Source organism: Mesocricetus auratus, unplaced genomic scaffold (genome assembly GCF_017639785.1).
Source record: "Mesocricetus auratus isolate SY011 unplaced genomic scaffold, BCM_Maur_2.0 Super-Scaffold_100004, whole genome shotgun sequence".
Taxonomy (NCBI): domain Eukaryota; kingdom Metazoa; phylum Chordata; class Mammalia; order Rodentia; family Cricetidae; genus Mesocricetus; species Mesocricetus auratus.
In genome coordinates, this window is record NW_024429189.1 from 28,689,106 (window position 1) to 28,702,347 (window position 13,242).

General features: G+C 48.8%; 1 protein-coding gene across 9 annotated transcripts in view; it reads left to right on the plus strand.

Annotated features, from left to right (window-relative positions):
• Tanc1 (tetratricopeptide repeat, ankyrin repeat and coiled-coil containing 1) overlaps window positions 1–12,016 on the plus strand; it is a 189,412-nt gene extending 177,396 nt beyond the window's left edge. For all 9 annotated transcript variants that reach the window (XM_021226566.2, XM_021226573.2, XM_013112615.3 and 6 more), the window contains 7 exons: window positions 736–859; window positions 1,616–1,791; window positions 3,605–3,737; window positions 5,479–5,570; window positions 7,304–7,450; window positions 8,285–8,385; window positions 8,960–12,016. In XM_021226566.2, coding sequence (XP_021082225.1) covers window positions 736–859; window positions 1,616–1,791; window positions 3,605–3,737; window positions 5,479–5,570; window positions 7,304–7,450; window positions 8,285–8,385; window positions 8,960–10,388 — 2,202 coding nt within the window. In that variant the 3' untranslated portion in view covers window positions 10,389–12,016. The remainder of the gene's footprint in view (window positions 1–735; window positions 860–1,615; window positions 1,792–3,604; window positions 3,738–5,478; window positions 5,571–7,303; window positions 7,451–8,284; window positions 8,386–8,959) is intronic.
• Window positions 12,017–13,242: the final 1,226 nt, after the last annotated feature.

The following is a 13,242-nucleotide window of genomic DNA, read 5'->3' on the forward strand; positions in this document are numbered from 1 at the left end:
TCGTAACAGCTGACGTGCCCGGGGAACCTCCGGGCTGACCCAGTGGCCTCCTCCATCACAAGGACCGCATGGGACCCCTGCCTGTGTTTCTGATTTTTCTCCCCACCCTTCCTAGCATCATGGCGTAAAGCACATTGCTGACTCTGAGAACTCTGACTCCGAGAAGTCTTGACAAGAATTGTCTTGGGAAGGACAAGCCACCGCCCAGTGCTGCATCTTAGCTAAGCAGAGTTGCTCTCCTGCCTTAGACTTAGACCCTTCTCTTGTAACTATAGTTAGTCCCCTCTTCGTTTGTCCACAGATGTCAAATCTGAGGAAGCTCAAGTCCTTTATAATGGCACGGTATTTTCATTCAGTCTGTAGATTCAATGCCATCGGTTGGGTAAATCTATCGCTGCAGAACCCCAGATACACAGGGCACTATGCCTCTCCTCAGGACCAGTTTGGAACCTTAATGGCAACTGCTGGCCCCTTCCTATGCCGAGATAACCCTGCCTCCTAACTGTGACTGGCATGCCTCACTTCTAATTCTGCCTGGTATATGTGATTCTGTACGTATAATAACTGTGTACACTAAAAGAACACATAGAAGAAGATTTTGTTGAAACAAATACAGTGGAAAGCTTGTTTGGTCCCATGTATCACACAACTGCTGGGAAAGATGGAGAAGCTGCCTGGGTATGGAGACCGTAGCCTTACGTACAGCAGGGGCCTGATTCTTGGCACATCTTTCAGATTGTCAGATTGCTTCTGGCTCATGGCTGCGATGTGAACCTGAGTGACAAGCAGGGTCGGACACCTCTCATGGTGGCTGCCTGTGAAGGACACCTGGGCACTGTGGAATTCCTCCTTTCAAAAGGTATGGTGTGTTGCAGTGCGCCGGCTGCGTTTGCAGAAAGAACTTCGGGAGACCTCTAGTCCTTTCGGCTTCCTAACTAGTCTTTTGTCGTGTGGATTTTCAAAGGCATGATGCAGCCTGGGTGTTTATCATTCAGTTTCGGTGAGACCCTCTGGCCATCAAACCTGCTCAGGATGATATACTCACGGGCAGGCATCCAGGTGTGGGACCCTCAGCAACCCAGGTTTATTCATGTCCTGTGATTGTATTACTGGATCTGGGGATTACAGCCTGTGGCTCAACTCAGGTCCAGCCGCCCCTCTTCAATAAGCCAATTAAAAGTAGAAAGTAGACAAAGGAAATTTACTCCCATGTGGCCACATTGGGAGGAGGACTAAAGGTTCTGCAGCCTCCTCACGTCCATCTTTGGGGTCCTGAAGTGAAACCCAAGTTTAATTTATAGGCCAAGGACATGAACATCTAATCAGTTCTCATCAAGATGTGGTCCCACCTGCCCCTGGCCCATCATTGTCCAGGCTTCCGTCTTGTCCTGTTAGCTGGTCTAACAAGTTGTTAAACCTGGGTAATCTCTTTTTGGGAGACAAGTTCTCTCTCTGGCTGGTGTGTTTTCCTTCTCTCAGCATGAGATCCTTGGGGTGAAATCTCGTACTTTGGGGGTCCATTTTTCAACAGTCTGATAGTGAGATTGGGAAACACAGTTTCTCTTTAGGACATCTTCGTTTCTGCCAACCAGTTATAAATGTGCTCTTCTCTCAGGCGCTGCTCTTTCTTCCCTGGACAAAGAGGGCTTGTCAGCATTGAGCTGGGCGTGTCTGAAGGGTCACAAGGCTGTGGTCCAGTACCTGGTCGAGGAAGGAGCAGAGATAGATCAGACAGACAAAAATGGCCGCACGCCCTTGGACCTGGCTGCCTTCTATGGTGATGCGGAGACGGTGCGTACTGGTGTTCACTGCCGGCTTGTGGGCCTTTTCCTGTGTGCAGGATGGGGCAGATGGAAAGAGGGGCCTGCTCTGGTGCACAGACTCTGAAGCTGTCCCAATGCGGCCTCTGTGTGTGTGCACACATGGTGTATGCGATCTTTTCAATTGTCTATAGCTCCGTAGCATGCAGTCCAATCCGAGACTGTTAGTCAAGGTTTCTATGCACTTTTCGAAGCCCAAAAGCCCTACCCCTACCAGCTGCAGAGGTCAACATGTATGCCCCATTGGTAGCTTTATTTTTATCATGTGTTGCCTATAAATAAAATCCCTGCATAGGTCATTCAGAAACCACTTTCCCTTAAGAAAAATGATTGATTAAGCAAATAGTTAACTTAGAATATGCTAATTGTTTAGGTTGTTTTTAGTTATAACTATTAATTTGTAAACTGAGAACTGGGAGATGTCTTCCAAGGCAGGTGCCATGCTCTGACAGGATGCACATTCTAGACCTCTGTAGGTACCAGAGCATCACTGAGCTACTTGGGTCCCTGCTTCATAGTCCCATGTGTCTGATGAGAGGATGAGCCAGAGTGACATATGTCGTGCTGTGGAAAGGAGTGACCCGCAACCGGGATTCTATTTGTCCATCAGTAGAAGTATCACTGGACAAACAGCTCCTAAAAGGCCTTACTCTCGATCTTTACAGCTATATGCTCAAAAGTGCAATTTCCAGACCTTAGGGTAATCCTGTGGTGTTTCTAAAGGTAAAGTCTCACACAGTCCAGACTGGCCTCAAGCTCCCTGTTGTTGCCAGGGTTGGCCTGCGCTCCTGAATTTCCTGCCTCTACCTCCTAAATACTGTGATGACTATGCTTGACAGCAATTCTATTTTAACTTTCTAGGGACACCCCACGACCACCCCCCCTTTCCACTTCCCCTCCCACAGCGGATGGGAGCTTGCGTTTCCATCACAGGGGCCCCAATGTCTTCACGTCATCATTGGCACCCCCTCTTAGACAACAATTAGGATCCCGAGTGTGGGTTGATATCTCACTGTGGCTTTGTCATTGTTCTAACGACTAATGACATAAGTCTGTTTCACATGCTCGCTGAGTCTCCTCTTTGGAGAAATAGCTGTTTAAGTCCCTTATCCACTCGTTGGTTTGGTTTTATGATTATTGTAGCTCTTTTTATATTCTGGACAATAACCTCCAGCGTCATTTTAAATACCCAGCAGACTGGTAGGAAACATGTCCTGTTGGGTTCACACAACCATCTAAGCTGGGCGTAAAGTAGTTTTTCCTTAGCATTTCCTATGCCGAGGACATGCGGCTGTTTCATCATATCCAGGTGTTCCACCGTGACCGCAGGCAGACTCGTCACCTTCCCAGTCCTCACAGTGTCATCCATTTCTTAAACCATAGTGAGTGGCGCTGGCCCACCTGGCTCCAGGCTGCTCGTCTGCAGCCTGTCCTCCCTTGCTGTGTGAATCTGAGAGTCTGGAGCACGCCGGAGCTCACTGCGGAAGCCTCCCTGCCAGCTGCAGGTGAAGAGGTGACCACGAGTCCTGTCTGTGACCTCGGAAGCGGGGTCAGACACGGGTCATGTGTTTCGGCTCACACCTGTCTGTGCCTGTCAGCTTGCCTTCCTCACTGGCAGCAGAGTCACCTCAGCAGAGAGAGTCTAGCCGTGGCCTATAGATCCCTCCTTTCCTGGATGCCACATCAGTGTTCTTTCCGTTTGACCCAGCATGACCAGAGGCCCCGCCCTGCTCCAGCCAGCCAGGGACCGCTCCTCAAATCTGTTCTGTCCCTGTTGCTTCTAGGTGCTGTATCTGGTGGAGAAGGGAGCCGTGATCGAGCACGTGGACCACAGTGGGATGCGCCCGCTGGACAGAGCCATCGGTTGTCGGAACACCGCTGTGGTGGTTACACTGCTTAGGAAAGGAGCCAAGCTCGGTCAGTGAACCCCACTTCCCTTAGATCCGTGAGCCCCACTTCTGTCAGCAGGGCCAAGGGGCGGCTTCAGAGCCTGTAAGGACTAAAGATTGCCTGCTGGGCGGCTGGCAGTGCGTGCTGGCTCTCCTCTCTTTCTCCCTGCCCCCTGCTCTGCTCTGCCTTGTGTCTCATTTAATCCCAGTCACCCAGAAAACTGACATTGCTTTTGATTTTTCTTCTGTAAAAAAAAGGCATTGTATTTGTGTGTGTCAGTACGAGCTGCACACAGAGGTCAGAGGGCATTTGGTGTGTCCCCGCGATGCAGCTCAGGTCCCCAGCCTGATGCCTTCAACCACTGAGCCATCTCGCTGTCTTGGAACATTCTCTCCAGGTAGGCAGAGAGCAGAGGCTAAGGAGGAGAGGGACAGTTTGAAATCACGCATGACCCGGACACTCACACCAGGAAGTATTAGCCTCTTACTTTTTTATTGCTGTGATGGGAACATGGCCAGGGCAACTCACAGAAGAAGGGGCTGGTTGAGGAATTAGAGTTCCAAGGGTGACTCCGTGACCATCATGGTGGGGAGCGTGGCGGCAGGCAGGCGTGGCACTAGGGTGGTAGCTGAGAGCTCACATCTGATCCACAAGCGTGAGGCAGAGGGATAGCTGGGAATGGCAATGGCTTCAGAATCCTCAACGCCTACCCCATGACACATAAACTTCCCATAAGACCACACCTTCCCAAACAGTTCCACCACCCGGGGCCCAAGCATTCAGATATGTGAGCCTATGGAGGCCATTCTCATTCAAAAATGCCCTTACAGTTAGGAGGCTCTGCTCTCATTGCAAGGCGCTGAGCACCCGCAGCTCAGGAAACCCAGGGTAGTTCTGTAGAACGGCTGCTGTTCTAGAGTTACCGGTGACAGCTTGACAGGAGTTTCTGTGGAGGAGACGTTGAGGAGGGCCTTGGAGCAGAGTGGGCAATTGGTAAGGGTTGTGTGGAGGCCCACGTATGTGCCTAGTGGAACATCACTACAGGGAAGAACTGTAGCGCCCGTCTTGGTTTGCTATGCAGGCTCTTTGGCCGTGAGCAGCTCTGGGTACAGGGGGTTACATGGAAAAGTTTTTCCGGTTATTAAGCAGTTTCCCTTTTTTACCATGATCCTGCATGTAGGTAGTGCTGATGGCATCTTTTTGCTTGCAAAACCAACACAAAACACAGGTGCTTGTGCAGTGACAGATTGTGTGACTAGCAGTATTCCAAGGCCAGGTTAAGGGGCTAAAGACAAGTCCATAGCCAGTCTAGACCGAAAGAAAAGCTGGACAGGGAAGGGACCGGAGACCCAATCTAGGACCTCGGAGAGGACTAATGTCAGAGTGCAGGGGCCTTGGGGACAGCAGCCTCCCACCCCTGCCACATCGGGTGCCGCAGGGAGTGAGAAAGATGCCTTTGAGGGCTTCATTGCTTTTCCTTGACTCCTTCTTGGGGGGAAGGCAAGCATTTTAGTTACCATTGTTAGTAAATCAATAAGCACAGCTTTTGTGGGTGTTCATGATGCCTCATCAGGGGCTGCCTTGGCATAAAATGGTTGAGAAGCTTAAGCCAGCTTGCTAGAGTCCTGCTGCCAGGAGCCCGAGACACAGCCTGCACCGTACTTTGCCTTGAATTCCTGCAGCTGGTACTGTCAGGTGCCGGGCCTGCAGCGGGGAAGTGCTTCCTGTGGGCCTCGGAAGCACCCCTGACAGCATGTTTATTTTGCAGGAAATGCCGCTTGGGCGATGGCCACATCCAAACCTGATATTTTGATTATACTTTTGCAGAAATTGATGGAGGAAGGAAATGTGATGTACAAGGTAGGCGCTTCGTCTCCTTCTGTACTGTTGTTGTTGACGACCTGGAACCACCTCTTGTTTGGTATTGGATGCTGCAGCCATGTGTCTGTGCAAAGCCAGTAACTTAGCAAGAATGGAGTTCCAAAACATTCCACCCTGACCTCTTGCCCAGGAGCCTGTTAGTCTCCACACAGCAGAGCCTTTGTGTTTGAGAACAATCGTTGGTAATACTCCCAGCGGTGACTGTGACTTCCTGTCTGGCTCTCCTGCATGAAGGAGAGTCACTGCTAGGTCAGCTGACACCCACAGGAAGGTCCCTCGGCTTCCCCACCTTTCAACATTCCAAGCGTGGCACTGGGCCTAGTCATGAGGGACACAGCAAAAGACACCGAGGAGCGTTCATAGAAGAAAAGAACATTGAAGGGGCGGCTGCCAACCTTGGCAGCCTAACTCTGAGTCCTAGGCCCCCGCTGGTAGAAGGAGAGAACCGAATCCTACAAGTTGTCCTCTGGCTTCCCCGTGCGGTTTGTGGCATGCATGTGCCTACGCAATTCAAACACCGGCCAAATAAATACATTTGAGAAGAAAATTAAAAGGGCCGTCCACTTTTCAGTTCTCAGTTCTATAAACTTGGGGATTTTAAGTATTTTTATTGAATGTGCTCTCAGGTTCTCAAGAGGAATTAAGACTTACAGATCCATAAAATTGACGTTAAATTTTCCCAAATGATCTGTCAGTTTAGATCCATCATGGGTAGCCATAGTGAAAGCTCGCAGCTTTGCCGTCTGTGGAGATCAGACAGCCCACTGCTGGTACAGAGGTAGGCACGGATCATATATGCACAGGCAAAGGAGCATGGCTGTACCCCAGGAAAACTGTAAACACCTGCCACCTGACTCAGGAAGGTGCGTAGGCCGTTTGCATAGATTACTACTCTTTCCAGACCTGTAACTAGGTAGAATTAAGATTATTGGGGTTGTGGGGGGGAACCCAAGGTTGTGACTACTTTAATCCTTTTCACTACTAAGCAGCTTTCTCTGCTAGGTTGTTCATTTATTTCCTTTTTGTTGCTTTTCCCCCCCCTTCATGGTAACAAATAACGAGGCATATAGCATGACCCAGCAGGGTGCCCAGCTTGGAGTCAGTCGGTCAGAAATTGAGTTCAGGGTGTATATTGTTGTGGCTTTGAAGTGGTTTTATGTGGATTCTGCTAGGTAATTATGTCAGAAATACCAAGCCATTTCCAGCAGGCTGCAGCTCCCGCTGAGCAGTGAGGCTGACTGAGCAAATGGATTTCTGTGGCCTTGAGAGGGATGTACTGTGGCTCTGATTCCTGACGCCGGTTCTTCTGTGCCTCTAACGGGGAAATTATTATTCTACAGCAGGCTGCAGGTTTATCCACGAGGCACGGCTTGCTTTAGGAACGGCAGCATTTTTTTCTTCAGCTTTCTATTATCCTTGAAATTAAAATATATTTCAGTGAAACATGGTTCTTGCGGTAACACCGACATTATATGTGGGAAGATAATTTGATGCGTGAAGATGGAGAGTTGGCGATTTTGCAGTTTACGAACACTTTCTTGTTAAGCCTGAGCGTGTTGAGACGAGTCAGTGTCATTGGTTCCCACCAGGACACCTACCTACTCTCCAGATCCTTCTCGTACGCTGTGGTGCTTGTACATGAGGTTCTTCAGCGTGGTGGCTCCTCTTAGAGCCCTAGGAAAGGATAACTTGATGTGATGTTTGAATCCTAGAAAGGGAAGATGAAGGAGGCAGCCCAGAGGTACCAGTATGCCTTAAGGAAGTTCCCTCGGGAAGGATTCGGAGAAGACATGAGGCCGTTCAATGAACTCAGAGTCTCCCTCTATCTCAATCTGTCTCGATGCAGAAGGAAAACAAATGTAAGCCGGGAGTTTTTATCCCACCCAGTTCTTTAGCAGCAGGTGAAGGCCATGCCCTAGGCTCAATCTTGGGGCTACCAAATCTGGCTGGGGTGCTGTGTGGACCTGCTGCTCTTGGTGACCTCTCACAGGTCAAGGTCACAGCCACTGCCTACGTCCCAAAATGCTGGTGGAATGAATGCATGTAGGTTGAATTTCCTTTGCTTCGGTGAAAGCAGCAAACACAAGCTGCTCCCTTCTCGCCTGGCTGATGCTACCAGCATTGCCAACAATCAAGGGCTTACCCTCCCATAGTCAAGAAAAGTTCGACACCAGTGGCTGTTAAGTCAAGCTGCCTTGTGACCCTTAGGTTTGCTCAGAGAGCCTGCTTAGTAAATACTCAATTTATAACTAGTAGTGGTTAACTTGTAGTTTGTTACTGATAGACGTTTTATAGTTCTTCCTACTGATATTTTGAAATTCATCCCTTCTACCCCCACCCAGAGTCACTCACCTGCTCTGGGACCCACACCACCTGCCCTGCTGAGAAAGCAGAAGGATGCATTCATGCACACAGATACTATAGACTGCTGTTGGCCTGGACCCTCTCCGGCCACCCATGCCCTCTGTGCCCTGTTGCCACTGCTCTCTCCTGAGTCGTAATTGTTGCTTCTATACTGGATTTTTAAAAGCAGTCATAGGCTCTGATTATCCAACTTTATACAGGCAGATGACCGGGAAATGTGCCTTGCCCTACCCAGGACCCCCTCCCCCAGGTCCTAGTGCTCCTACTCTTAGAGCAAAGCTCCCAGGAGACGCTACTTCTAATGAGATGTGTTTACCTATCGACCCCAGGACTTTGGCTTGGCAGAAGAATTCGCTTCAAAGGCTCTGGAATTGAAACCCAAGTCCTATGAAGCCTTTTATGCCCGGGCAAGAGCAAAAAGGAACAGCAGGTACTGTCGGGGGTCACCCAAGTGACTGTGGGGCTCTTTCTCTCTGAGAAGCCAAGCCCGCTGGATTAGTCTGAGGGTGTCTTCCTTTACCAGGGTGGTTACTCTGACAATTCTCATTCCTTTTACTAGAGAACAGTAGCTTCCAAGAGGCATGGTAGTGGTATTAGTATTGTGGCTAACCTTTCATTTTCCTGACATTCTGGTATCTTCCCCACCCACCATACCCCAGCACAGAACACCTGCTGACTTCTTGATTCATTGAGTCTGACAAATAGGGGTGGCATGGAGGCAGGACAGGGTGTCTGACCTCTGAATTAGAAGGGGACATGATGAGGGCCAAAGAAGATAATGCGAGCAGGATGCTGGCACCCTCTGTCTGCAGGTCTTTGTGGACAGATCAGGGTCAGAGTGCAGCCCTCGGCTTGGTCCAGCAACTCTGGGCTACGCAGAACTTAGCCACCTCTGCAGGTGCTCAGACCGCACGCTTTCCCCTCTGAGGACAGCTAGCTTAAGGGCACTGCTATCAGAGCATGCTCATGTGACTCCCAATAACACCTTCTGCTTTCATTTGAAGGCAGTTCCTGGCAGCCCTGGCTGACTTGCAGGAGGCTGTGAGCCTCTGTCCCACCAACCAGGAAATCAAGAGGCTGCTGGCCCGTGTTGAAGAAGAATGCAAGCAACTCCAGAGGAACCAGCAACAAAAACAGCAGGGGCCCCTGCCAGCCCCATCCAATGACTCGGATAATGAAGAGGATGCCCCAGCCTCCAGCTTAAAGGACCACTTCCCCATCGAGGAGGCGGAAGAGGAAGAAACGTCTTCACAGGAAGAATCCATTTCCCCGACTCCCAGACCCCAGCCACCGGCCTCTGTCCCTTCCCCGTATATCCGAAGCCTTCAAGAGGGATTACAGTCCAAAGCCAGGCCAGTGTCACCACAGAGTCGGGCAGGCATCGGCAAATCCCTGAGAGAGACTGTAGCTCAGCCAGGCTTGGTTATGCAGCCTACGAAACAGGCGCAGATCGTCAAGACCAACCAACATCTGGGTTCCGGGCAGTCTAGCATGAGGAACAGTAGCGCAAAAATGCAAGTGTCTTCCCAGAACCCTCCCCCGAGTCCCATGCCTGGTAGGATATCTGCAGCCCCTGCCGGGAGCAGAAACCAGCATTTAGAAGGAACGGGTCCCTTCACTGCAGGAACTGGTTGTGGCCATTTTGGGGATCGGCTGGGCTCCAGCCAGAACCTTCCGCTGCAGCGCGGTGAGAGCGGCACTGCGTATCCTCTACCGAGCAAAGTCAAAGCTGCAGAGCGGCTCTTGGCTCACGCGTCCATGACCGTGGATGTAGCTCCCCCAAGCCAGGGTGGACCAGTGAGCTGCAGTGAAGTGCGACACCCGGCTTCCCTCGCTAGCTCGGGCTCCTCTGGCTCTCCATCCAGCAGCATAAAGATGTCAAGTTCAACCAGTAGTTTGACTTCCAGCAGTAGTTTTTCAGATGGATTCAAGGTCCAAGGACCAGACTCTCGTATCAAAGACAAAGGTACCAACCAGGGGCAGGGCGGCACCACTGAACACAGGCCCCGCAATACTCCGTTCATGGGCATCATGGACAAGACTGCCAGGTTTCAGCAGCAGAGCAATCCTCCAAGTCGCTCCTGGCACTGCCAGGTGGCAGAGGGGCTACTGACAAACACAGCCACTGCAGCTGGCCTGCAGGCTAACTCCGAGAAGCCCACTCTGAAGCCGGGAGGGTACTGTAGCCAAGCCAAACCCTGTCCCTTTCCCCCGCTGAGCACGAGTGTCCACAATGGGGCACAGGTGAAGGAGCTGGAGGAGAGTAAGTGCCAAATTCCAGCCCCGTGTCAAGACAGCAGGGTAACTAAGGGTGTCCCTCACCTGTACCAGGAAAACATCTCTAAGCAGCCGCCTCATGTCAGTACGGAAGCCCACAGGAGCCACCTCACTTCAGCGAAACCAAAGCGATCATTCATAGAGTCAAATGTGTGAGCCTTAAGCAATCCCTCTGTGGAATCTGGAGTGCAGTCTGTTGGCTCGTGGTAGCGAGTAATGTCTTTTTTTTTTCATAATAAAAATTGCATTTTAGCCATATATTCCACTTCTTGGGTGGATCTGATACCATCGACATATTAAAAATGTAGGATAAAATTATAGTTAAATAGCTAGACACCACCCACAAACAGGAATACTAAGCAGAATTGAAAACTACAGTCAGCTTCTACCTATCAATTTAAAGGCTGCCAAGAAGACATCAACCTATGCTGTTCTCTTAGGAGACTATTTGGTTTGCTATGTACAAAAGCACATTTACTTAGAAAAGAAAAAAAAAACCCATTGGTAAAAGATTTTAATTCCTTAATATCTGGAAGTGTGCTCTGGATAAGATGGGGGAATATTTAAGTTACAGATCCTTTAGTCACACTCCAGTTCTTACACATGTATAAAATTACAACCTGAGCTGTTTGTAGATGGATATAAACGTGACTGCAAACAGCAGGGTTTTTTTGTTTTTGTTTTTTTCTGTGAGGCAAATATGAGCATACCCTAGTATTGTTCCCGTCATGGCAGTTACTCAAAGGGGATCAAACACTTACGTCTATGTTACAGTCTTTTTGCAGAGTATTTTTATAGCCCCATTTTGGAACTGTATTTATGCTTTACAGTGTTGCTGAAGAAAGGGAAAAAGCTATCTAGCATTTTGGTTGTGACCAGGTCAGATACTTTTGTGCAAAAGTAACAAGAGAAGCACTCTTGGTGGTGCCTACAACTTAGCTCTAACTGGTTGCAGAAGTCCTCAGGACAGTGATGGGAGTCTCTGAAACAAGGCGCTGGTGTCCTCTAGGGACAGGGTTTAAGCAGGACCCTGGAGGACTGGGTGTTTGTTTTGTTTTCATTATTGCAGTCATTATTTGTAGTCACATGTTGCATATATAAATATCTAGCCCAGTTTTATTCAGACCTGTATATATAATCCAAAAGAAGTTAATCTAAAGACAAACAACAGAACCCGCCATCCATCTGCATGTCCTCTGTAAGCTACATCCATGCTGGTCACTGCACTGAACGATGTGTTCTCATGGCATGTTAACAGTATACCCGTAACGGCACTTTATCTCATTGTATGAACACCTCTGAGGTGTCCAAGCTGGCCTACTATCCTTCTATAAAGATAAGGTACAGGGATGAACCTTGGTTGAAGGTATTTTTATATGGAAAATGGTGTCATTGGAAGATGTTCAAATGCTGGCTTGAAAGAGGTGGGGGGGAGTATTTTATATGTTGAGATGTGAGATGTATTTTCTAGAACTGGGGAGAAGGAAGTTCTATATTTGCAGAATGTTTTAAAAATGAGTAGCTGTGGTGTCCCTGAGAACATCACGAAGGTTTTTGTACGAATAGGAACTTGCAGTGTCACTCGGAGTTTGTTCCTGTGTGTGTAGAGTGCTTTGTACAAAAAGCTAGGCCATTTGTATGAGCTTTCTCTGAGTTCTGCTCTAATTACTATGGCTATTTATTGTTTCCTTTAATATTTGTGAAAGTCTTTCTCCTTTGTCATGTAGTTTTGTTTCTGCACAACTACTGTACTTTTCCATATGGAATAAAAACCATTACTACAAGTGGGCTGGGCTTCATTGATCAGGGGTGAGTAGGCAGTAATATCTTCCACAGCTATCTGCCTCATTTTAATGTTACCCTAACGAGTGAAAAACGCTTTCAATATGCCAACAAGGGCATGTCTCATTTTCATTTCAGAATAAAGTGGGAGTTCCTAGAAATTCTAGAAGTAGTATCGTAATTAGTGACTTTTCCCTACATAGGGAAGAAGCACAAGACACAGCAGTGTGTACTAACGGCCTGCTGGCAGCGGATTCTCTGTAGCCTGGTAACTGGCAGTGCACTGAGCTCTGTAAGAGGCCAGAGCTCGGAAAAAGGGTGGGCTGGTGCTTCCGGCACATTTATCTTTCAGTCAAAAGTGTGTTGTCTGTCTTTATGCCCACAGATTGGTTTCAAAGCAGGCAAGAGATTGTTTTGTTGTATCATGATACAATTCTTACTTGAAATATTTTTTTATTTGTGTTTTTTAACTTAAAATTTTTGAGACTTTCCCGTATGCGTATTGTATCCATATTTCCACAACTCTCTGTCCTTCATCCAACCCCTCCCATATCACTCTGCTCTCTCAAATTCATAACCTACCTGTAGTTCTTCATCTAATGGTGAGATTTCCCTCATCCTTGTTGGCATATTTCTATTTTTTCGAGAGTGTGTGTGTATTTACATCCCAACCACAGTTTCCCCTCCTTCTCCACTCCACTCCTATCCACTCATCATCCATTTCTACCCAGAAAAGGGCAGGCCTCTCATGGATGTCAACCAAATATGGCATATCAAGTTGCACTAAGACTAGGCATACCCCCCACCCCCGCCCCGGTCCTGGATGAGGCATCCCAGTATTGAGGAGTCGGGTCCCAAAAGTCAGCAAAACAGAGACAGTCAAAGAGTCCCACAAGAAGAACAAGCTGCATAACTAACATGCATGGACCTAGTTCAGTCCCATCCAGGCTCCCTGGCTGTCAGTTCAGTCTCTGTGAGCCCCTATGAGCCCCGGTTAGTTGAGTCTGTGGGTTTTCTCATGGTGTCCTTGACCCCACTGGCTCCTATAATCCTTCCTCCCTCTCTTCCACAGGATCCCTGGAGCTCTGCCTAATGTTTGGCTGTAGGTCTCTGCATCTGTTTCCATCAGCTGCTAGGCACCAATCTGAGTATACTAGCTAAGTTTCCTAGTAATGGGGCATACGTAGTCCGAACTGGCCATCTCCTGGAACCAGTCAAGACCCAGCTA